The 26,114-nt window shown below is 42.2% G+C and overlaps 1 protein-coding gene across 1 annotated transcript in view; it reads right to left on the bottom strand.

Moving 5' to 3' along the window:
• The window catches only part of ST7L (suppression of tumorigenicity 7 like), a 49,839-nt gene that overhangs the window by 4,612 nt on the left and 19,113 nt on the right, over positions 1-26,114 (bottom strand). The window contains 3 exon segments of the mRNA XM_043533643.1: positions 13,068-13,207; positions 16,885-16,977; positions 18,312-18,462. Coding sequence (XP_043389578.1) covers positions 13,068-13,207; positions 16,885-16,977; positions 18,312-18,462 — 384 coding nt within the window.

Genomic DNA, 26,114 nt, shown 5'->3' with positions numbered 1-26,114 from the left:
CCTCACCTCCCGCTCTCTGTGCACCTTCAGCAGCCGCCCTGTCCTCTGCTCCCTCGGGAGAGGAACCCCCTACCTCTGCAGCCCTTCCGACCCTGAAATCCTGGGCCTTGGCTCCCACACCCCAGCACCAGATACTAGCAAACTGGGGAGTGCTGGTCCTCTCCCCCAGCCCCGAAAGGATAGGTTCAGTTAATTTATGACCATGGGAATCCAATAAGAGCATCCACCTCCTTCTGGGGAACTAGCTCACTTTTTAACCTCTTCAGTCTGCTGGTACTAGAGACCTGTGATCCAGCTGAAGGAGCGAGGCAGGCCCCTGTACCACCCCCCACCCGCTAACCCCTCTCCAGTCTGTATTTCTGGAGGTTTTCACCCATTGCTTCCCAGAGAGAAAAAGGATGAGCATGTATTTAATAACTGGAAGACAAATAAGCTCCAGCTACTGCTGCAGAATTACAACACCAGAGAACAATTTGCTGCATTCCTCCAAAGCCCTGTAGGAACCCAATTGCCTGCTCTCAGCCAAAATAGGTACCAGACACCAAGTGCTCCGTAAGCAACCAGACCGAGCCCCCAAAGTGCAAAAACGAAATAAGTAAAAAGCTTCACGTTACATATAAACCAGCCGTTTGCCCCTTGTTATTAATGGTTTTGCCTGTGACCCCTGAACCCTGCCTCGCTCAGAGTCAGGGATCTATGAGCCTTGGCACCTTCACAGCAATTCCAAAATGAGGGGGTGGGGAATAAATAAATTGGACGCAGTAAGTGGGAATTAGGCTGCAGCAAAACTGCCCCAGCCAGGACAGGGCTTTCTTCGTGCCAACATTACATTTACACTGCGCTTGGCCCCCCGTGTCCTCGGTGAGCAGTGCATTCCCACACCGGGGGTAGCGCTGTCACTACGCACACGCTGATGGATGAGAGTGAAGTCAGTGGCACAGCACCTGTACAAAAGGCTTGCAGTGTTGTAAATAAATCACCAGGAATCCTGCTTCACCAGGGGCCTTCCCTCTTTGGCTTAGAAGCCTGAAGGAAGTGATGTCGTCTCACACAGACCCTGCTACACAGAAACATATTGCAACCCGCAAAATGCCGCATCAGTCACAGAAGGTCAGTGAGTGGAAATCGTTTTAATTACAGGATTTATTTGATAGATGTTGCAGAAACAGGAAACGCTCATACCTGTGCAAAGGGGACTAAATTATAGAGAGAATTTCTAGCAGAAACAGGTTTATTTCTCTGAATCATTCATTTATCCAGGCCTCAGTTTAAGAGCATAAAAAAGGGAACACCACAAAGGGAGACTATGCTCCCTGGCTGAGTGTGTTAAATGGGCCTAAGAGAATTGGTATCCCAGCCCACTGACTTCCAGTGGAATCTGGGCACTTACCTCCTGTAGGTGGCTTTGAAATCTCAGTCCTGACAAAGTTATAGATAAGCAAGCAGCCGAAAGTCTGTGTTGCGTCTCAGGGGTAATTCGTAAAGTCATGTGTAAAAAGCCCAAAATGGCTGAGAATTTAAGAGCTGGAGGGCAATGGACTGCAAAGCCCGGTGAACAACAAACCTGGTGATATTTGAAACACAGAGCACTCTCAGCCATGCTTGCAGCTGTTTCCATCACTTCTCACTGACTCAACAGACTTCTAGGCTTGAATGATGTTTGTGGCTATTGTGTGGGCTGGTTGTGTAGTTGTGCGGGTGGTAAATGATGGGACGTGCGCTGCCGTGAGGAGCTGGGTGTGTTTCAGGTTATTGTGTTGCACTTTGCTTCAAAATTCTTAAATGGAACACATGGTAACAATAGTTGATTTTTCTATCTTCCCTGAGCAGTCATCATTACCCATTTCTATAGATGTACCTGTGCATACCACTGGGGGATAGTTAAATGGCATTGCAATGTATGGTCAGGTGCTGGGACACTGCTCACAAATGGCAAAGGAATGCTATGTAAGGCATATGTGGTTCCCCTAAGAAATGAAGCAGAGCGGCTCCCTCATTAAGAATCCCTGACAGCGGTGGAAAGGCTAGCAGATTTGCATGACAGGGGAAGTTGCTAGCACTATTTTCGGCACAAGCCCATCCCCTTTCTGTTACTGTTATGTCAGGGGAGGACAGTGAGAGAAAGCAGCTCTTGGGATGATACATGGGAGGCAGGGCTTCATTTATAACCCCACACAAATGCTGGAAAATGTTCAACTTTAAAAAGCATTAGGTTGGTTACCTTCTGGGCCCCTGTGGGCCATGAAGTGAAATTACATGAGCACAACATGTCTATTAATCACAGCAATGATTCCACAGTGAGAAATAGCCCCACTGGCTTATATTCAACTGGAAGGAAAAGTTGAGAAAATTACCTACGGGTAGTTGGAGAACTCCAAAACTTTGTCAGTATCTTTCTGTAGATCTCCCCTCTTGACTCCTCCTAAATGAAATCAAGTATTTAACCTACTGCTTACAGCAAAGGCCCCGTTAACGCAACTGTACAGTAGGAGATGATAATGCTGGGCCCTGGTGCCTACCAAAGGGGGGTCTTTCTCTCAGACACAATCGTGACATAAGAGATACTCAAGGATGGATGTGCTAATGACTGGCTGCTTCACAGTCCTTCAATGACAAATTGAGCATGGATTAGCCAACTCTTGCATCAAGAGGGAATTACGGGGCAAATCTGAACGGTAGGGGAAACATCCCTTATGTAGCCTATTGAGACTTCATTGCCACTGTCTGGGATCAGATTTCAGACCCTGACCTTGCCCACCTGTTCCTTGGCTAGGACCTGAGACTGCACTGAGCGGCTGGTGGGAGGGGATGCTTCCACAGGATCAAAGGTTTGGCTAAGCATGGACTTTATCTGCACCGATTAGAATACCCTGATCTCCTCAGGAGCCCTGACTCCATTAAGCAGCACGACCACAGGAGCGCTTAAAGAAATGGTCAAAAGAACCTCGAGTGTCAAACCCCTCCTTACTGATCTGGAGTTATGTGTTGCCAAACAGTAACATGAGGATATGCAGCAGCTTCTTCCATTAAGGGCATAGAAGTTAGTCATTCTGCATTTGGCTGGCAGTAACAAGAAGCAGGGTGTGAGAGGACTCTATCGGCCCCCACAATCTGAGTTACGTGCCCAGAGTGCAGTGAAAAGCATCACGAGTTGCTGCACTCCTGAGACCTCTGTGAAATGGTTGAAATGTGAGGATAGCAGCCTTGTACAGCCTTCCTGGGACTCCAGAAGTGAATGCAGATAAACACTGATATTTATTAATAGACACCTCCCCCACCCAAAAGCAGATACCTTTACATTTACGTATGTTACATTTTTACGACCTCCATACTTCAAGGGGTCAAGCTTAGTGTGGTTTTGTTTCCTCAATAAGGAGGAACAGAGACCCAAGCCCCGTAAGCACAAAACAGGCAGTTTTCCCCCGGATGTCTCGTTTCAATTGTCCCAAGCCATGGTGCTGCCAGCTACCTCCTTTGGGAGATTTTTTTCATTACTGACCGGTAGAAATCTACGTAAGTGTGCTATCCCGCTCAGGAGTGCTCAAAGTTTACATTGTTTTCACACTTCAGAATCAGTGGGTGCTAGTATGTATCTTGGACCTACCTTTAGCAGTCCCTGCCTCACAAAATGACTCATATATAGGTATCTCAAGCATTTTGGGGGCACTTTAAAAGCCAATTCTTAAATCCTTTCACTTTGAAAACAAAAACAAAGGCAGAGTGTTTAGCATTTAACCAAGAACGATCTGAATACTGAATCCAGAAGCTTTTTCTAAGTTTGCACCTTAGTGTCCTTGTGCAATGTAACCCTATGGGATATGACATAAGCAGACTGCTCATGCTGCTTACTGTCTAGTGTAACCTGTCTTAAACAGCCACTTAAAGGGTCAGCAAATTCAGCTACTTACAAAAAGTGGCCTTCTAATAAAGAGAGTGCAGAACTGTACTCAGGCCTTTAGGAATACTTAAACCAGGGAGGTTGGCTAGTGAAGGTATAATTATTTGCAGTTCAGAAGGAAATGCCAACACTGAAAACATCTGCCTGATTTATTGTGTTCTGAAGTTTAGTACAGAGAAAGTACATCGACTTGTACATCTGGTTCAGGGAGCAAACAAGTTATTGTTCAACAAAAATGTTTTCTTAAATGATTATAGATCCTAAGGCCAAACAAGGGATTTGGTTACTTTAAGCACCATTAACAAGATGGAAGACAACAGTTTAAGTAATGCAGCTTATCTTCGTTTCACTCCTCTAGCTGCCAGGTAAGTGCTCCATTGCCCAACGGGAGCTGGTGGTAAGGTTCCTGAGAATATCAGGACTCATTACTGTGCAAAACACATTCCTGTCAAATTTGGGTCAGCTGATGCCAGAGACTGGATGGCAGGAAGCGCTTAATCTTTTCCATAATGAACCTGAAGGGTGAAAGAAGCATCCCAAAGAACTAGAAGAAACAAAACAGGAAAAGTTTGTGCTTGAGTTAAAAAAGCAGCAGGATCTCTCATACCATTGGAGTACGAATGGAGAAATCCCACATCTTTCTTCAGCTCAAACCCAGGCTGCATTATCCCTGCTGCTGTACTGCCACCATGGAGTAGAAATTTAATACTAATCCTGGTTTACACTTACATTTATCTCAGAACCTCAGTGCATGTCACGATACAGTAAACCCTCAACACTTCTGTGACATAGAAAGTCTTATTCCCATTTTAGAGATGGGCAAAATGAGGCAGAGGGTAAGTGACTTGTCTGAAGTTGATGGGACAATGACAGAGCTGGGGATAAAACCCAGCAGATCCCAGCCTCCAATCCTTTGCTCTAATCGCACCTTAATGTTTCCTTGTATGACACTCATGGCCACAGTATAGTCCCAACAAGGAATGTGATAACACTGTACAGCAAGTGTGTATATAAACTCATCCAGGAGTAACTTTTAAAAAAAACTTTATCCTATATTGGAGGGGCTGACAAATCTACAAAAAAATCAAGAGAACTCAGAGGAGGAGCTGCAACTCAATTTAACTCACCCCACTGTGCTTAGATGGTGCAGTCTGCTATCAGCTGGACGCCAGTGTTGGATCTTATTAAGTTCTGTATTAAAATCACAAATGAGTTTGATTCTCCATAGTTTAAATTCCAGGGTATTACTAACTAAGAGGTCTCTTGGTTTTTATACTGTTTCTCTCCCTCTCTGTGTGAAACTTGCAAGCTGCTAATTGTGTTAGTACAGATTTAATATTCTAAGACAGAGTCTGTTCTCAAAGCAACTCTTTGTAACAACCACTCACACAGAGAGAGACTCAAAGCAATACTCTGTAACAACAGAAACAGCACCCAGAGACTCCCCGCCCTTTTGTTGTATCCATCTTGCTTTGTTAACAATTGTGATTAAAATAGAGATAGAGGATGTATGTGGATGGATGCTTGGTGTGAATAATAACTGAATGATCAGGGAGGGGCCAGCCTAAGAATCCAGTGTCCATCGGCTGAAGAAGGCATCAAGTGGAAATAACCAGAGGACCCCCGGAGAGCAGACTGGAATCCACCCAACAGCCTCAAGGATGGGAGAACCAAAGAACAAGATAACATCTGGCAGCATGGAGCCATCAGGAATGTGCCATCTGCTGATTGATTCAGCAACAGCATGATGAAGCAATTCCCATAGACTGGCATAGGAAGAAATTCCTATAAAAATGGACTCTAGAAACTGAGAACTTTGGGGTCTGATTCTGCAAACCAACTTCCAGGAGCATCAGATGAGCATCTGACAAGGCCCTGCTCCCTCCTCATGTCCAGGCCACCTGGCCAGTGGCTTGGCATGAGCAACTCTAAGGCTGGTAACTATGATAACAACCTTGCAGAACCTGTGTGTGTGTGTGTATGAATGAATGTGTGAATAAATATGAGATTGAATGGAATGTTATAGCTATAACTAACTGCTTACTATGATTCTTTCTGTATTCACAATAAATGTGGTATTTTGCCTTTTCCCCTTTAATAAGATCCTGCTGGTTTTTATTTTATTGGTATAACACCAAAACACTGGGGGAACCTGCGCACCAAAAGAGCCAAAACACCTAGGCGAAACAGGATGAGTTAGGATGGAGTTTCTCTTTGCTCTGAATCTTCCTGCTGCTTCGTTAAGTTCTACCCCCTTGATGTTGATCAGGGAGGCTGGGGGAGGAATGCGGCACATTTCCTTAGTTTTCCAGGAAAGAAGTGCTTAGACCATTGATTCAATAGTATAAATACAATCTAACAAATAGACAGTGCTCACAGATATAGTTCATATTCTAAACCACCAAAACTTTTCCCCCCCTTTAATGTGGCACCTTCACATTAAATCCATGAATTAAGATGTAGATTAGCAAGGCAAGAAACCTTTGCCCTTGGCATCGACACACACAGCTTGTTACAGGACACATTAAGATTTTTTATATGAAGTGTAGAACTATAATCATTACGTATTGGCAGGGAATTGCACATCTCCAAACTATGCACATTTTCTCTTAGATAAGCAAAAGCTTCAAGTGTTTATAAATATGAAAAGTTCAGCAGCTGGGTAAAAAGCTAATTCTCCAATTTCACTTAATGAGCCTTCAGAAAATGGTAGCGGATTTGTTCATAGAGTAAAGCAGATTGTCACAAAAACATAGGACATGCCACACTAGATCAGAGCAATGGTCCAGTGTCCTGTTTCCAACAGCGGAAGTACCAGCTGCTTCGGAGACAGCAGCAACTAACCCTCCAGTAGGCAGCTCTGGAATAACCTGTCCACAGAGAAAGTTTCTTCCTAATGCCATCAGAGATTGGCTAGGTGATATATTTAAAACAAATCCCCAAAGACCATTCCTTTGTTTTGGGGAAGTCTTTTTCTTCTTACATTACTGAGCAATTATTTTATTACATGCTCTGCAAGGCAAGGGCTGCCTTACAATGGGTTTGTGCCATACTCAGCATAGTGGGGCTGTTCTGTCTGGAGACTGGACGTTACTATATTGCTAAACATGTATAAGAAACTAGTAGGGGCAAATTCCAGCCGGATATCCTGGAATACAGTTAATATGATTTATAAAGTAGGATTAATTAAAATGACAGACATCCAGGTAAAATGCTTTACCTTGAAAACAAAATAATTTACCTTGAATAAAATCATTATCTGATACAGCTTGATGGCGGCTATTGTAGAACTCTGAAGTATGTGTCGGCTTGGCAGAATTCAATTTTTTATAATTTCAGTGGAGAATATTGATGTTTATTTTAAAACACTTTTATTGATTTACATTTTCACAGTTGCAGGAAATTATGGGAGGTCAGACAATTATTTAATGACAGCAGACATTCAAAAAGTTAAAGGTTTATAACAATTAAAACATAAATTATCAACATCACATCAAAATATACCAAGTAAATACCCTTAAATCAAACTAAGACGTTTTCAAGCAGCATTTTTCTTACATTCCCTATCTTAAATTTTGATTATCAATAGAAATTTTTTTTTGTCTGTTTGTGTGTATATGGTGAAATCGATGTGTACTGATATTTACCGATAAAAATCTAATCCCATTCCAAACCTAAGTATATGTAAGACTGCACACATTGAAGAGTTGGGAAACTTTGCTTCTACAAGTGCATTCATACTTTTGAAGGCCTAATTATCAGAGACAGACTTTAAAGCCAGAAGGGATCATGATAATCATCTAGTCTGAGCTCCTGCACACTGCAGGCCACAGAACCTCACCCGCCCGCTTCTGAAATAGGCCCATAGCCGCCGGCTGACTTACTGAAGTCTTCGATTGCGATGTAAAGGCTTCGAGTTACAGAGACTCCACCATTTTACTTTCGTTCATACCAGCATGTGACCCATGCCTCACGACGCTGCAGAGGAAGGTGAAAGCCCTCCAGAATCTCTGCCACTCTGACCTCGGGGAAAACTCCTTCCCAGCCCCAAATATGGCGATCAGTTAGATCCTAAGCATGTCGGCAAGATACTAAATTCAAGCACTAAACTGTGAAAATATGTAAACCAGGACTACTCAACTCAATACAAAAAAAGTATTAACATTTGGGCTTTTATGAAGCATATAATTAACAATACAGAGTCAAACAGCTGAAAACTATGGTTTGATTAAAATAATCTACTCAATGAATTACATATAAGAAATGAGATTAGGGTTTACATTCACCTAAAGCTTAACAGTGAAAAATCTAGGTATTACACATACCATTCTACCCCACCCACCAAGCCCCACTTGTGTGTCTTGGATTTTCTATAAACCCATCCTTGGCATCACACTTCACTTTGATCAAACCATTCAAAATTTCCATTACAGAAAAAATCCTGAGCTATGTAATAAAAACAAATGCACAAAAGTATTATGATTTACCTGGAATTAGGATTTTTCCATTTCAAAGGGATAAATTTAAGGCAATTAGATCTTTATGAAGGTATAAAAATAAGACTTATGTAATAGTCACAGTATAGTGACACATTTATGTTTAGGAATAAAGAAATTTTAACCACTTGAGTATTAATCAAGTTTATAGCGATAATCCTGTGTTTTTAAATAGCAGAAAACCAATAGTTATATGCTTTGTATCCTTGATATTAACTTCAGTAGATTGTTGTAGAGCTGTCAAGTTTTATGTTGCTCACTACAAAAAACAAAACAAAAATACATTTCTACCTTGCTGCTATTAAAACAAAAATACCACTATGTGACAAGACCAAGCCTTTTCAGGATTCGAGGACAGGTTTTCAGACTCCCAGTTTGTGCGCTAACCACTAGGCATTCTTCCTCAAAAGGAAGCTTTGATACATACTGGATTAGTTGGATTAATTTCTTTTAAAAGAGTCGATATGAAGCACCTGTTCTGAATGGCACTTTAAGAACTATTATTGCACCCAGCCAGGGAAAAGAACACATCCAGGGGTACTGCAAGTCACTACAACCATTTCTGTACTTTCTGTGGAGGTTATCCATTGGGATCCTGCTGGGAGAGGCACAGAGGCATGCACACTTCTCATCCATCTTTGCAGCTGAACAGGGACTAGAAAACCATCCCTTCCCATGGATAATAAGGGCAATTTATAGCACTGCCCAATGAACAAACCAGGCTAGTGCTTTTGCCCATATTCACCAACGTTCCACTTGACATGCAAATTCCCTGTTATGCAAAGCGAATGTAACGCACACAAATTATATTTTTTTGGTTGAAGAAACTCGGCAGAGAGAACTTCCCCAAGCAATTTTTTGTTAGTGTAACATCTGACCTTGTATCTCTTTGGAAATCATACAACTCTGCTAATGCAGTCCTTAAAGAATTAATCAAGCAAACAGTTAGACCCTGGTTGCCATGAAGCCAGCCAATTACAAGCAGCACAGAAATTTGTCACTGGCACGTCCGACTACATTTTCCCACATAAAGATGAACAGAGCAGTGTGGCAATGGGGCCCCGCTCTCAGATCTGTGTGGCTTGACCACCATCGCGCAGGAATGTCAGCAAAACAAGGATTCCATGAGAACTTTGCACTTTTAGAATTAGTTAGCATTTTTGTTCCATCTGTCTCATTACCTGACCTGCTCAACAGCAGAAAGTCTGACGCTCTCTCATTCTCAAGTTATTCAAGGTTTTTTTAGTTCCGGAATGACTGAATGTGTGTTCAGTGGCTCTGTGGTTAGTGCTCCAGGCTACCACATGAAAGACAGGAGGGCAAGCACATTGCAACGTGGTTTTGGTTTTTGGATGATTTTTATTTGAGGGATAAGCAGGGCGGCACGCAGCTTGTAGGACTCCATAGTTTTCGCTCTTTTCTAGAGCGGCATAACCTATTTTTGAGAGCCAGAAGGAAGGTTACCACTATGTGCCACCTTATATGGGGCTGGCAGGGGAGAGAAACCACGAAGAGAAACAAAAGGTGTGGGTGGGAAGAATCAGTTCTCTGTGAGACATGCAAGATACTCTGTGTAGCACATATCTAAGTGCCTCACAGCACTTTACAGAAGGTAGGCAGAAATCCCCATTTCACGAGTAAGGGGACTGAGCACAGTCAATCAGGATCAGAGCCTACATCCAACTTCCATCCTGAAGCTCATACCAGCAGAACATGGTGCTTCCTTAAAACAGAACGAGTTAACCACGTCGTAAGAGTCATTCAACTTCCCACCTAGGAACGGGAACCAGAATGTTTTATATCCAATTGCTCTAGTTTCTAAAATGCAAATGGCAGTTAATTAACAGCTGGCTTGGAATCAAACAAGTAATCCACCTCTCTGTCCTGGTCAGTCCCATTCTGAGACTTTCTTGCTCTTAGCAACTGAAACATTTTCTCTGGCTTCCAATCTGCCTTTTCACCCTCACTTTTCAGAGTTTCCAGTTTATTTTTTGCAGCTCACACACTGTAAAATTTTATGAAAATATAATCTGTCTTCAATGCAGTGCTTGGTGGGGAAGTTTCCCTGGGGCTGAAATGCTCCACTGCCCCTATAAGAGTACAAGTGAAAACCACAGGATGTTTTAATCACTCCACTTCTTTGTCTAAGTTGACTATTGGTTTTACCCCAACTTCAAAAAGCATTTTTCACAAATTAGTTTCTTACAAAGCAAGACAAGTGACTCATGACCAGTGCCTCTTCCTGAGAAAAGGTTTAGAACTTCATTTTCACCAAGACAAGCCAAAAGTTTTGCACTACACTGCAATATGAACAACATGTTAGAAGACAGCAACTGTGTAAGTGCCAAGTTTACATAGCTTTGATTAACATCTATCCACATATCACCACAGTATCTTAGCACTCAGGCCATGTAGTAACAAAGTTCACAGAAAAAGTGTTAAAATAATTTTTAAATCAACAGAAAGATAACTACATAGGAACCTATTTTTAGGCTTTATCTCATTTATTTCTATTATATAACACCTAGGAAACCCAATCAATCAATGGTTAAGGGCCCCACTGCAGTACATACATTGCAATCAAGAAGAATAAGACAACAGTCCCTGTTGCAAAGAGCTTACAATTTAAGTACCAGATGAGATGCAACAAGTGGATGCGACAAACAGGGTAAGGGAAGGAAATGAGGTAACAAAACAAACAGAGCTTAGCATGAAAGAAGAAGTCAACTTATTGTAGTAGCTGACTTACTAATGGTGCAAAGTCCTGATTGTTTCTGCTTAACACAATTTGAAGAAATCAATTTGGGTGTTTTTAAGTCACAAGAGTTTAACAAAACAAGGTCTGAATGTATAAGGTGCCTTTTGCACTCCAACATCTTAGAAAATGTTGTATGCCATTACCACTATGGAAATGAAACTGCTGCATTTAGACTCATCACTGTACATGCCCAAGAAGCTTTTCCATCAGTCTCAAAGGACTCGGAGAACATTGGTTTTGTTCTTTAGCCCCCCCAGTCTACCATATATACCTTACAGGCTCTTTTCAAACTATCCCAGTGGTTGCTGCGGGCACCATACAAATGCACAAATCCCAGCTCCTGGCTAATTTCTCCATGGGGGGGCTACTAGAAGCATGTATGGAAGTTATCTATGTAGGATACTCCCATTTCACTCCACCCTGTCACTGGACTCTTCTATGCAGCTCCCCACGGAGCCTAGCACTGACCCTTCCACATTAGCCAAGGGTGCACAATGCTATGGGATGTTTCCCAGTCCTCCCACTAGGGACTGGCTCTAGGGCCATCATGAAAGTCATAGCACAGTGTACTACTCCATTCAGTATTTTTGTAAAATCCCCTTGTACTGTCTGTTGCGTGCTTAGAAAGAACTCTCTCTGAGCAGGAGAACAGCGCTGCTCTGGCTGGATGTAGACGCTGCCTCCCAGGCTCACAGTAGCAGTGGCTTAACACAATGCAATTGATGAAGAGGCGCTCCAGGGAGACCGAGCGACTGTAATACTGCCTGCGTGTTCATAAAACAGTAGCACCTCCAGGTCCCAGCTGAAACAGGGGCGCCTCCGCACGGTACAAACACATAGTAAGACACTGCCTCACCCTGAAGACCTTACAGTCTAAACTGACAAGAACAGCAGCAGGGAAAACCCAGATGGTCAGTAGAAGAGCTGGTCTCCTGAGTCCCAGGCCACTGCCCTATCCACAAGGCCACTCTCCCTCTAGTCTACATAGGTTTTATACCGTGCTCATCACCACAGTATCTGAGCACTTTCCAGAAGCACACTAAGTAACTTAATTAACACCTTTCATGTGCAGTTTGGCCTTCCAGATCTTTAAAGGCAAAGAAGAGGGAAGAGGCACAAGAGAGAAGTGAGATGCAAGTGAAAAAAGGGCTATTTTATTAGCAGGCTTTCTGGGGATTCACTGATTTGCTTTCCAACTTTATCTGATGCAATGGAAGTGCTTTGCAGACGTTTTTCAGCCCTTAATGTCACTACTGAAGCATCTTTGGACTGTCACTATCCAGCATTTTGCAGAATGAAAAGCAACAGCATCAAGCAGCAATGGGGTAGGAGGAGGAGGTTAAACTGCTTGAGAGCGTGTGTGCAAAATGTTATTTGTTAAGCACAGACAATACCCTTGGCATGGTACAAGATGCAGCTATAAACAGAGTCCTTGCCTCAGAGAGCTTACAGTCTAAACGTTCCCATGGCTTTGGTTTTAACCCATTAGTTACTGAAGAGCCCTTAACTCAAAATTCAGAAGCTTTTGTTTCAATAATTCAATTTAAACTAAAAATCAGAAGCTGTGTCTGTAACCCATAGATCTAATGTGCAAACCAAATTCTTCTCCACAGCCCTTCCAGACAAGGGAGAAAGAGAGGGCTGGATTGTTCCTAAGTTGGTAATCGGGACTGATTATCTACTAAGATTGATCTGCAGAAATCAGCTTTATAATCTAAAAATAACAGTCTTTACAAAATGAGGAACTCTGAGTCCAAGTGAAGAATCAAGTTTAATAGTTGCATGACAAGTAACTTCAGAAGCACATGACAATGCATATTTACTGCATCACAAAACACCTGCACAGACAGGGCCCTCGGCTTCTGAATATCTCACAGATACTCTAAGCAAGTCCTGGACTGGAGACAATACTTACAGCTTTAGCAAAAATGACCATGAGTTCAGGGAATTGGTGTGTGAGAACGGCAAGCATTGCCGAAAAGGAACACAACCCTGCTGTGAAGTGGATGAAAAAAGGAAGCTCCTTCTGTGGGTAAACGGAGACATCATGAAAAGCTGAAAGAGAAATATTGAAAAGTTATTGGACATTTAATAATATTTAATATAAAGTTTTACAAAAGGTCATAATTACACACCAGTTTACATTATACAAAGATGTCAAAGAGAACTATTATTGCAGAGCAGCTAGTGTTTTACATTCAGATTTATAGTTCCAAAGGACATATACATGGACCCAAAGCTTAAGTGCAACACAAGACTAAACCCCTGACATTTACTCAAAGCATATTTAAGTGGCTTAGTCCTGATATGTTTTCTAATATACTACATGTTTTTGCTCTTCAGTTATTTATTGGTGTCACTAAAGCTATCCTTCCCCCACCACTTTTTCCCCCTCCTTTATTTTGAAGAACATTGCAGGGTTAAGTTTTGGAATCAACTGTTGCGACAGAAGAGAAGAAAGTAACATAAAACTCACAAGATGTCATCAAGACAAAGGTTCCAATGAAAACACTTGGTCCAATTTAAATAATCAAGGAATTTTTAACAGTTACAAATGCTAAATTCTGTTATTTTAGTGAACGCCAATGTTTTAAAAAGCAAGCACCCTATTTTTTTCCTACTTTTTATGTCATGTTTTTCTAGCTTAAGAATTCCCATGTCTAAAAAGTAAAATAATTCTGAAAGCAAATCAGATAATATACATGGTCAGATTCTGTTAAAACTTCCCAAAGACTGCAAGCTGGCAGGTTACAGTAAATTTCAGAGCAATTGACAAAGCAGATCTCAAAGAAAACAGCATCAAGACTGGGGTACAAATTTTGTACACAACCATTAGTTACACTTTAGGGCAAAGAAATCAAAATAATTTCACTAGACAGCTCTTGGGAGTGGAATATGGAGCTTTCACAGCTCAAGACATTGAAAGTAGTCACCATCTAGGGACTGTGACAATTCTAGATTTTTTATCCAAGAATTTTGCAATGTTTTAAAATAAAAGGAACAGGCAGGGTCTGTACATGCAATTAAGTATGGAAAGTCCTGTGTATTCTTCAGTAAGCTAGACCTAATTCTGGAGCAGACCCAGTAAAAAGTACCTTTTGATTTAATTAAATATGGAAAATAGATATAGTCAGTGCAATAGCCAGTGTTATTTATTTTTTTATTATTCACTTTGGGGCTGTGCACGTTTTCAGCTTTCAGTAGGCTGCAGAAGGAAATTTAAAGATGACAGAGTTAAATCAAGCTGTCACCAGGTTTCAGGTTGCCTGCAAATTCAGGAAGTGATAACTGCAAATGTGACCCAATCTGCGATGCAACCTTTCCTTTGTAACCCATGAAGGCTAGAAAAAAAAGGTTGAATGAAAGCTGAGATTCTGAAGCACAACGGTGTGGAATGCATAAGGCTTTCTGTGAGGCCAGACGCCAAAGGGAAAGAAAATAAGTCCTAATCAAACATGCTTAAGGGTGCCCCCCTCAAGATTCTCTCTCATTTCACCTCCTTGACATCTAGTCATCCCTGTTACTCAGCAGACTACTAGGATACCTGTTCTTCTACTGGACAAACAAAGCAGTGGCCTGCCCGTGATGAAACATAACATGCAATACACCCCATCTACCATCAGCCATCCTCATAAAAACCTAACTGGGACATGGTCAGCTCAGAGAATGGTGTGTAACCATATATTAAGGACATATATGGGTTGTGGGGGGGTGCTTTTTAAACAGGAACTAGAGAGAGGAACGAATAGTAGAAGACTAGCAACCTGAACACAAGAGTAAGAAAGGCAGGAAAAACTGGGGAGCGCAACGAACAAAAATATACAAGAATTCCTTACGCTCCCAGAACTGCCACTACGGAAGGAATGCAGGATCAGGCCCAAAGTATGTAAAGAGAGCTAAATAGATTTCTGCATGGTCAGAGCTCTCTCTCTGTGCATCATTACCAATTAGAACAATTAGCCTTCTATTTGAAGTTTATCAATTTAAGCCTCAATTTGGTTTACTTTCTATTTTAAATATATTAAAAGTATTGATTTTTTTAAAATTCCAAGACTTCTTGAAAAAGCTGCACAATAAAAAAGGTTAAGATGGCTTTATTTATGAATAGCCTTGTATTTAAAATGTAACAGGAATGCGTGAATGATTGTGTTGAAATACGTGCATGTGCTGGTGTTTAATTATGCTGGAAAGCCTACAGCTTAGGGTTAGTCACTAACCAAGGAATTCCTTGTGCAATATCCTGCATAAGTGAGAAATGAATAATTTAAAGGAGTCTGGGGGCAGACTTCAGTTACACATTTTAAATTTAACTTTTCACTTTTTGTAACAGAAACACACATGTACATTTGCTCTTCGGCAGCTGTATCCTTCTGACACTTTAGCAGTAGCCCCTGCAATTCCATGAAGAAGCTGAGATTTCCAGAGATGTAGAAGCCCACATTTAGAATCCCACCAGTAGGTAAGATGAAACAAGAGCCCCATTATCATCTAAGTGAATAAGCGACAGAGTAAGTGAGGGTCCTAGTGGTTTATTTTCAGGTTGCTTTACACAGAATACATGTGGGCTAATACCTGGATAACGAAGTAGGGGAGAAGACTCATTCTTCAGTGTCAAATCTTAGGTCTCATTGCTGATGTATAGCAATGTATGATAATAAATATTCCATGGAATGTACAATTAATCAAATCAAATTTTGGAACAATAAAGTTTTCTCTCAAACTACAGGTTAACCAAAGATGATAAATATAGAGGTTCTGCTGGGCACTCTAATGCAAGAGTCTGGAATGTTTATCACTCTACCTGCTACTTGCAGATAATGATGAAGGAAGCAGCTCCACTACAACAGCCAGGGAACCATTACTTAAAAAAAAAAAAAAAAGAAAGAAGAAGAAGAAGAAGTGATCACAGAGGACTAGCCCAGTTTTCTTGCCCTCCAAGTTAGGAAATAGAATTTGGAAGCACCAGGCATGGAAGCCTCTTTCCGCCAGTAATGATGTTATTACAAAATCCTCATGACATAGGGCAACACTCACTGGCAACTCAGTACCTCTTGGTGGCACCCTCCGCTAGGATTTGGTCCTGATCTAAGGAGACAGCAGAGAGGTGTGCTTTGCCATTGGTGGGGACCCCATCCAAGTGAGACTGAAAACTTAATTTCTGATAGCCATTGGTCATTAAAGATCCCATGGCATTCAGTCTAGGTATACACACTAAACTGGAATTTGGTAAGGATGCCAAGAGTTATTATAGGTTTCAGAGTAGCAGCCGTGTTAGTCTGTATCCACAAAAAGAACAGGAGTACTTGTGGCACCTTAAAAACTAACAAATCTGCTTAAATTCCCCTTGCTGTTGCAATTGGTATGGTGCTTCTCACTCTCCCCACTAAACTGTTGGGCAGTGCCGCTATTCAGTTACACAGTTTATTTCATCCAAAAGGTAGCTGCATTTCAGTGGGAAAGTATGTAATATTATATATTTATATATCCTCCCCCCACACACACGTTTGTGAAGTGCCTTGGGATCCTTTGGGATGTAAGGTTACAACGTATTCTGCTGTTGCATTTGCACAGTGCATTTCATCTGGCCAAGTACACCAGAATCCATGTCACAAGCAGTTCATGAGCTAAGGACACAAGAGAGTAAATACACAGCAACACAGTACAGTACATACTGGAATTTTATTACATATATTTTATTCTAGTTATTACTTAGAAACAAAATAACTACTTACTTGGCAATAGCTCTCTGTCTGCTGTCTCTGTGCAACTGGGATAGGGATAGAAAAGATGGCCCTTCTCTAACGGGTATGGGATCATTCTAAATGCTGAGGACAAGACAGTCAGTCAGACTTATGCTAGACCTATGTACAAATCAAACCCCCGAAATGCCACCAGAAAGAACATCTCAGTCACCAAGAAAGCAAATTTAGAAATAGACTGGAAATAGCTGCATCTTGTATTTTATATTTTCTTTTAGAAGTGAACTTAGTGAAAGGTGTCATCTCTCCAGTAAGAATTCATACCAGCCTGGGTTGGGTCCTGCCACAGTATAAATTCTTACTATTAGGATTGGGGCCCCATTATGCTGGGTGCTGTACAAATACAGATGAGAGAGAAGATTGACAGCAACATCAGAGATGGAAGAGCCCTATTACTCTACAGATCCGTCCCGGTATAAGCAGCAGCGCCTGCTCCTTGCACCTCCCGCCCCACGTGTTTCCATCGGGGAGGAAGCCCCTCCAGGAGTCAGATGGAAGCTCAGTCTCCAAGGAACATTCCATGTCTCCCTGCTGACAGCGCCAACAAGGTGACCAACGGCACGTTAAGGCATGGTGGCAGAGGGGGTGGGGGTGCCACGCTACACTGCTGCTGCTTGTGCTGTCCCCCAGTTCTGGGGTGAATGAAGAGGATACTTCAGTCTCTGGTACTGTCTAGCTCCAAACAGAGACTTAACAAATATTAAGATACACATATTTTAATCCAACAGTGGAAGAAAAATGAACGATTAACAAATCCAACGGGGTCTTGATCTGAGGTGGATTGGTCTCTTCTTCTCTGGCCTTGTTGAGGCTGCTGCTGCTCCTCATCCTGACCTGCCAGCAGAAGCACAGGAACTGTTGCTGGCTGGCTGCTAAGCAAACACAGACCTCTTCCTAGGTGACTGTTCAGGACCTACTCCCCGCCCCATCCCAGGTCAGTGGCTGGCTGTTCTCAGCCCTCGGTCCCTCTCTAGGTAAGTGTGTCTGCAGCCTCAATTCTGCTTTTGATACCCTGGCTGCTTGGTGGCACTGGCTCCAATTGACAGACACCCTGGGGAGCTTTTGGGGGGAGGTAACAAGTTGGTGGAGGCCACAAAAAGCGTTAGTTCCGTATATGGCTGTGAACAGCTATCGTTGGAGGCCTGCTGATGAATACAAATACTTGTATCGCTTGACTGTAGTTGTCTGCATCCCCCTGGGTAAATCCCTTTGCCTTCCTGTAATGTGGCATCAATTAAGCATCTCCAGCAAAAAGCCAAACAAGAGCGCTGAGTTCCCTTTGAAACTGAACAAGGATGCCTTAAGGAAGCTCAGACGCTGGTTAAAGTATGCCAGTTATGAATTATTTGAATAAAAGGTAGAGGGATTAGCTAGCTGCACTGGAAAAAAAAGATACTTACTTCCCTCCCATGTACAGTGCAGCAGGTTAAGGGCCCCTTCTATCCGCTTCCAGTGCTGAAGATGGAAGAAAGCATATGCTACTGCCTCACTGTCCCCTCGTTTCAGAATATGCTCTGGAGGTAGAATTAAGCTTTTCATTTCTAGTAAGTACTAGAAGTAGAAAATGGAAAGAGAAAGCATGCTTAGATACAGGGCCATGCCCAAGTCCTTGTTACTGCCAAAGGATTTCCCCAAATTTTTCAAAATGATCAGAACATAGCATATGGAGGTCTTTCATGCATTAGGGAGGCATTGCAATTTAGGGCCCAGTTCTGATAAATTCTTGCCAGATCTTATTTACACAGAAAAACTGGGAGGTTGGGCTGCTAAACTCAGCAGAATGTTACATTCAGAATGTTAAGAAGTATACGTGCTATCAAAATGGATTTGCATTTTACTTCAGTGAGGAGATAAACACTTCTATGGCTGGAGAGTAGTCCCTGGATCATAACACATAAGGTAATTTATCTGGGGAAACGCACACACATAGACACACATTTTATGCTGCATCAGGTCATGCTCCATGAATGCCAAAGGAAAGTGAACTGATTTAGCACAAGTGTTTCATGCGCAGGTATCCCAGAAGTCAGCCGTTAAATCTGTTAAGAGCTCCATGTAAAGCAATGCTAACGATATGACACTGAAGTGCTTGCTGCAAGTCTAGGTTGATTTGAACCTTGATACCTTTGCCTCTGAAAACTTTCAATCTAAAGGTTTTAATATCTGTTAGTTCCCAAGTGTCAGGTTCAAATTAGAAACTGATGCTAAGTGCCAGGCTACCAGGTATATCCTTGATTATAAAGTTTAGAACAGTATTTTCGGAAGCATCAAGCATGGATCTAACTCTGATTCCACTGACTTCAATGGGAGCTGAGTTAAACCAATGTGGAGCACTTTTCTGAAAATCCCATCCTTAATTCACAGCTGTGTTGTGCTGGCACAACTATAACTGCTGTCACAAGCTGATGGGAGAAGGCAGAAATGCGCCGATACGCAGGCAGAACACGCTGACTTGTTTCCAGGCAGTGAACTCCCAATTTTAGATACTCAGAATGAGAGGTGGCGAGCATAAAGCTGAGCATATGCACTATGAAAACCGCAGAATTACTAAACAAACATTTTACATTTTTCTAAAACCTTACAGGAGGTTCAGTTTATTTTTATTTTTTACAATGCAGCAGAGGACGAGAAGCCAATTTGTTTTAATCCTCAACTTTGTTTTTAAGAAATGTTAAATAATTTTACAAGTTTAAAATGAATGTTCCAATTTTCTAGTATACGCTTATGAGTTGTCCTTTCATAGTATATAGTGTCCCACTCAATAATGGCCAAAGTTAATCCTCATCTTTGATCAGTGTAGCTGGCAATTCCTTTAACTCCCTCCCAAAGTATAAGAATGCAGTCAACTCACCAATTTATTTCAGCAGATGCCACAAACTATGAGATTATTTACTAATCCAGTTTGGGGACTTAACTTTTCCCATTCAGATTCTTGAAGGAATGTAGCAGAGGTTGTGCTCTGGCCAAATAAAGCACATTTACTGCCTGGCTAGGTTCTTCTCTTAGTGCCTTGGGCCTGCACTCTGGAGGGTAATATTCTTGCTAATCCTTTTTAATCCCTTCTATTTTTTTTTTTTTTTTTAACACGGTAAAGGATCACTCGCACAGGGCTGCTGTGGGAAAATGGTCTCAAATATCTGACCTTTGACATGACTCCTCATGCTCTCTGCAGTGACTAGTTGGCAGTTGAATTAAGTGCTTAAACAGTAAGGGAAGGAAAATGTAGCAGCAATGGCGAAGCCTCAATGTAATTATTAGCGCCTCAACAACATGTTTGTCAGTTCTAGAGGGCAGGGATCATGTATTCTGCCTTGTGTGTGTCATGCCATGCACACTTACCGTGCTGTCCAAATAAAAGATGCAGTTGCGAATTTTTGAACTTAACTTCTTATAGTCCCTGTTTAACCATTTAGTTTTAGGTAATAAAAAACAAACCAGGTACTAATGCTGAAAATGTCTATTTCCAAAAGCTACTCAAAGATACTAGCTTACCCAATTCAAAGCAAACTTGTACTTGCAATATTGAGACACCCTTTCCTAATCATCTCCTGGTTACATCTCAGTGCCTGTATTTCCTTCCTATTATAACATACTACAGGGGTCTGGATTGACAGCTCTGACTCAGTACCTCACCTCTAAAAGGGGAAACAAAAGAATATGCTAAGATGACCCCCACCCTTTCAAAATAAGATCCATCTCAAAGAAGTGTCACTGCAATGGAAGGAAAAGGAAATACCTCTTGTTCACTTCCCTTCTCCTTTCTTAGCGTTAATCTTGAATGCTGTGTAATACAGCATAATGTTATTCCCCCAAACCAACCACTTTCATTAAATGCAAAGAAAGATGGATTTCTATCTTATGTACATACATTTTTGGTCAGGGGATAGGACAATGGACTGAGACTCAGAAGAGCTGGGTTCTATTCCCAGCTTTGGCACTGACCTTCTGTGTGACCTTGGGCAAGTCACTTCACTCCCTGTGCCCATTTCCCCTCCCACCTTTTGTCTGCTTTGTCTGTTTAGACTGTAAACTCTTCAGGGCACAAACAATGGGCTCCCAATCTCAACTGGGACCCTTAGGTACTACTGTAATACAAATAATAAAAGTCTCAATTGGCACATGATTAGAGGAGAAGATATGGTTATTGAAACATAATACTAATTTATTTGATTGTCTACAAAACTAGTGAATGCGCCTCACATAAAGGCTGATTAAGTAGTTAATATAACTCTTTCAAAGAGCATAAGGGTTCTGAAGGAAGTGAAGGATACACAAAATAAAAGAACTTTTAGATAATGGTAACCTGTTATAATCTTCTTCCCCTAAAGGCACAGTCTGAAGAAAAATCTGTCTGAGACTGCCTAAAATGAACTTGCTACACTCTTGATCAATCATGCGAACAAGCAGCAATTTCTCTCAGCAATTAGCTTTCTCCATGCACATTCTATTAAACTGGACAGGCAGACAGAACACAGTGGATAGATAAATTCAGACCTTCATGGCTAGATTCATTTGGACTCCATGATTAGCTGAGGAGAATTAGGGCTAAGCCAACTTTCCACTTTCAAGACTATAACTTGCGTATATATAACTTGCGTATTATATAGTAAAGAGGTTGCTGAGAGTTCAGTAAGGTTAGCCTGAAAACAAGAATTCCATTTCACAAAAAATTCTGAGGTTTCAACTTTTGTTTGCATTGTGCATTGGAACAAAAATCTAGACCTTTTGAAATTTTTCAAGAAAAAACACGTATAGGAGAGAGAGAAAGAGACCCACCCTGGAATAGCCAATATCCCAGTGGTTAGGGCAAGTGTCTGGTATGTGGGGGGACAGCTTCAATCCCCTACTGTGCCTAATTTGGAGCAGGGGGCTTGAACCTGAGTCTCCTTTAGCACAGGTGAGTGCCCTAACCATCAGGCTGTGGGAAGTTCTGGCAGGGGACATCTCTTGCTCCCTCTTCCCAGAGATTTTGTCAAAACTGATATTTCCATGAAAAGTTTCCTTTTCAACAAATTGACATTTTCCCTAGGCAAAAAATTCCTGCCCTGCTGTAGATTTCAGGTACATGTCCTGCTTGGGGTGTCTAATATCCTGGCCACTTCAGGTATTAGCAGACATGACCTGCAGCACAAGAGTGAATTAGTTTTATTTTTGTTCATACACAGACCAAGGGGGGGCGGGGGCGGGAGATGAACACATACTGTTCTGAATTAGAGATCTCAGATCTCATACAATTATCAGGGTTTTAGAGGCGCTCTTGCCAATAATCTAGAAAAACAAAATAAGCAGTTACTCCTTGGAGAGGCCTGTCCAGCTTCAGGGATTTTGAAGACGACACATTTTAATTAGCCCTTACCCTTGCCTGACAGTGCCTTCAGTAGCACACAAGCAGACTGCCCTGGGGAGGACAGGAAATTTTAGCATGGATTGTAAGCTTTTGGGGACAGGAACCATGACTGTGGTTTGTATAGCACCTCGCACAGAGACCTGGTCCGGGCCTCCAAGTACGACTGTAATATAAATATTAAATGGCCTAATACCAATAATGGGTTGGAATTACCACACTCCTCAAGAACATTTCCCTGATAAGGGGAGCGTACAGACATAGGCCTTGTCTTAGCAGGAAATACTGCACAGTGAGGCTTAGACAGGCAGGGAACAGGACTTGTGCTGTAAGCCAGTTTTAACAGTTCATGGGGATGCAGTTATCATGGCATATTGTGACAATCCTGGTGAAACAGCGAGGACATCTGCTGCAGGTATGGTTGCATTTAGCCCATTTGTTCAGTTTTATATTTCATTCGGTTCTCCTGAAGGCTGAGGCTGAATGAAAAGTGTGTTCTGACACTCTTGTTTTTCAGCTTCACAGACATTCTCACAGTAACGAAGCTACTGCTGTCACAGTCTGCAAGCGATAACCAAATAAGCCATTTCTCATCTAGGCATAAATATCTTAAATACGCTGCTGATTTTTAAAAGATCTTCCTATGTAACCACAAGCATGTAGCAGCTTACATGTGTTTATGGATAGCGGTTAAGCCTAGAATTGTTCAAACTATTATTTATTCAGATGAATCAAAGCCCTGTAGAAGCAATCAGTGCTAATGAAATATTTGCAGCCAAGGGAGATTAATCCACCACACTAAGTTTCCCTCTTTAACAAAATGCATGCTACAGATAGCCAGGCCCTTTAAAACCAGAGGGGGAAATGGCAAAGAATCCCTGATAAACAATTCTATCCGTAGCCGTTTTGCTGCTATGTTCTTTAAAGATAACGCTAAGTCTTGCCAATGTTACCAAGTACAGTGTTAAAAAGGCAGCTTTACTACATAGAAAATTTGTTAGTCCCAGGAGATGTTTAGGAAAACAAGCCTGGAAAGTCCTCTGGTAAGCAGACGGTTGTCAAAAATTTCAGAAGAGTAATCTTCTGTCTTTGCCCCAAGTTTGCAGGTAGAACAAGTGGTGCGTAAGGTGGTGAAGGAGCTTGCCAAAGATATTCCAGTAAATTACTATCTTCGGTCACATGAGACCTCAGTACCATCCTGACTTCTAGTCCTGTAATCACTAGATCACAGAGCCTTTACTAGCCAGGACAGCATGAAAATGCAGCCAATTCACCATTTTCTCCCAGAAGTTGTGTCATGGCTTCTGGGCCCTTAAGCATTCTACTAGCTTTGTGGCAGCAGAAGGATTTCTTCTAGTATGTCATTACTGCTGCAACAGGAGTAGACACTCTGTGCTAAACTAGACATATTGTGCAGTTTGCCTTGGAGGGGAATATCGGAATATTATTCCATGCACTTGTTTATTTACAAGTGGGAGAAATTTTTGAGAGAGATTGGTACAGAAATTAACTAGGGACTAAAATGATGACTCAGCCATCCTTTTGGGAATCATCTGTTCTCTATTGTTAATTATTTGATCTTTTACATGTCCAGTCTTTATCTGCACTTGCAAATGCCAAAATTTCAGATGTTTAGAAAAAGCTTTTAGTTATAGTTAAAACACAGGAAATTTGATCTAATAGATTCATTGTTCGAAATTGTCAGAGAAGCTACTATTAAGAGCATGAAATTTTGCTACTTATGCCCAAATTTCTAATTCAAGAACAGTTTGCACCAACATACAATAATTATAGTCCCAATTCACCTTGGGTTAAATGGGAGTGTTCCATCAAAGATGAGGTTATCATAAAATCGTCAAACTAAACAGCTTCCATCTATATCTGCTTCTGGACACCCTTAACCTCAGTGGTTGTAATTTCCCCAACAAGAAGTTGAACAGTAGTAAAGGTCATACCCATTAGACAAGTACCAGTATTGTGCCCATTTTACAGATGGGGAAACTGACAGAAGTTAAGTGCCTTGTTTGAGAAGTGTTATAGTGGTGGATTATGCATGGGCACAGCAATCAGGACATGTGGTTTCTAATCCTAGTTCTAACACAAAACTTTGGGAAAGTCATTCCCACTCTTTGTGCCTGTTTTCCCACCTGTGAAGTGGGGACAATTATATTTTTACCTACTCTACTGGTGTGCTAAGAGACTTAATTAAATGTTTGGAAAGTGTTAAATACTAAGTTAGTAGCAGAAGTTGGACTAGAAATCAGGAAGTCTAGCATTTCTCTAATGCGGCCACCATGGCTGCATGCAGCCATCAGGAGCTTTTCTTGAGGCCACAGCCTCCTGGGCTGTGATCGGGGTGGAAGTAATGCCCCTTCCCCCTCCCAGTTGCTCCTGGATGCACCGCCTTGGGGTTGGTTGCTAGGGCCACCAGTACGGGCTGGCCCTGCCCCCCTCTGGAGTTACCTGGGGCACAACACTGGAGGAGCAGGGAGCCAGTGAGTTCCCCACCTTCCCAGGGGTGGTGAGGCTCAGGCTCTGGGCTTCAGCCCTGGGGTGGTGGGGCAGCAGGCTCTGGCCGCAGGGCTTCAGGTTCCAGCCACAAGTTCTGGCTGCACAGTGGCAGGCCCCGGCTGCACAGTGGCAGGCCCCAGGCTCCGGCCACATGGCTTTGACCTCTGTCCCTGGGCCCCGGCCTCTCCCCATGGGGCTTTGGGCCAGGGCCGGCTGTAGGTTTTTCGCCGCCCCAAGCGCACAACTGCCCAAGCAAAAAAAAAAGATGGCTGGAATGCTGCCCCTGGAACTGTGTTGCTTCAAACATGTGCTTGCTTTGCTGGCGCCTAGAGCCGGTCCTGCTTTGGGCTATGACCACAGGGCTTCAGGCCCTTGATGCCTCCCCCTACCCCACTGGCCCCCGCTGCTTCCCCCGACCCTCCATCCGGGGCTTAATTTGCCCCCAGGCTTGCCAGGGCTGATTAAGCCTCCTGTGAAAAGTGCTACTTGTATGTTTATTAATATCACTTTTCACAACAGACTTACTAGCTAGCAATAAATAAATTACAACAATTTGGATGTGTATATGTGCATATTTATTTGGTTTTTCTAACACTCGAAGTATTTTAGGAAAAAGTGTGAGAGCGGCCACCATCAAGAGTTGGTGGCCGCACTCTGAGGCCACCAAAAAATTTGTCCTGAGAACCCAAGCATTCCAGCTAATTCCTTTAGGCCATAGGTTCTCAAGATGGTAGCAGCAGCAGGAGAGTGACAATTACTTTTAAACACACTTTGCATGTTTAAATCAGCTCAGTTGTATGGGCACTTCACCATGCAGTCAAACAGCTGCTGCCACATGACTACTGAATCTATGTTTAGAAATGCCACTTTCAGTTTTCCACTGAACGTGTGCTGTAGTGTATTTTCAAATGTTCTTAACCTGTATTTTACAACCATTTTATGAACTGCCCAAAGCGCAACCTTATCATAGAATAGAATCATAGAATATCAGGGTTGGAAGGGACCTCAGGAGGTCATCTAGTCCAACGCCCTGCTCAAAGCAGGACTGATCCCCAACTAAATCACCCCAGCCAGGGCTTTGTCAAGCCTGACCTTAAAAACTTCTAAGGAAGGAGATTCCATCATCTCCCTAGGTAACCCAATCCAGTGTTTCACCACCCTCCTAGTGAAAAAACCTTCTTCTTATAGACTATGTACAAGACTGAGTTTAAAGGCTGGAAAAGTTATAAATGTGCAAGAACAAGAAGATACGAAGGAAGCTGATTTGCAACCTCAACTATAGCAGTCATTAGTGGTGGATGCTATTATTTCTATCCATGCTACGATTCACCCAGGATTTCCAAGTAGT

The sequence above is a fragment of the Chelonia mydas genome, chromosome 21, assembly GCF_015237465.2.
Source record: "Chelonia mydas isolate rCheMyd1 chromosome 21, rCheMyd1.pri.v2, whole genome shotgun sequence".
Taxonomy (NCBI): domain Eukaryota; kingdom Metazoa; phylum Chordata; order Testudines; family Cheloniidae; genus Chelonia; species Chelonia mydas.
This window is presented reverse-complemented; position numbering and strand designations above follow the sequence as displayed.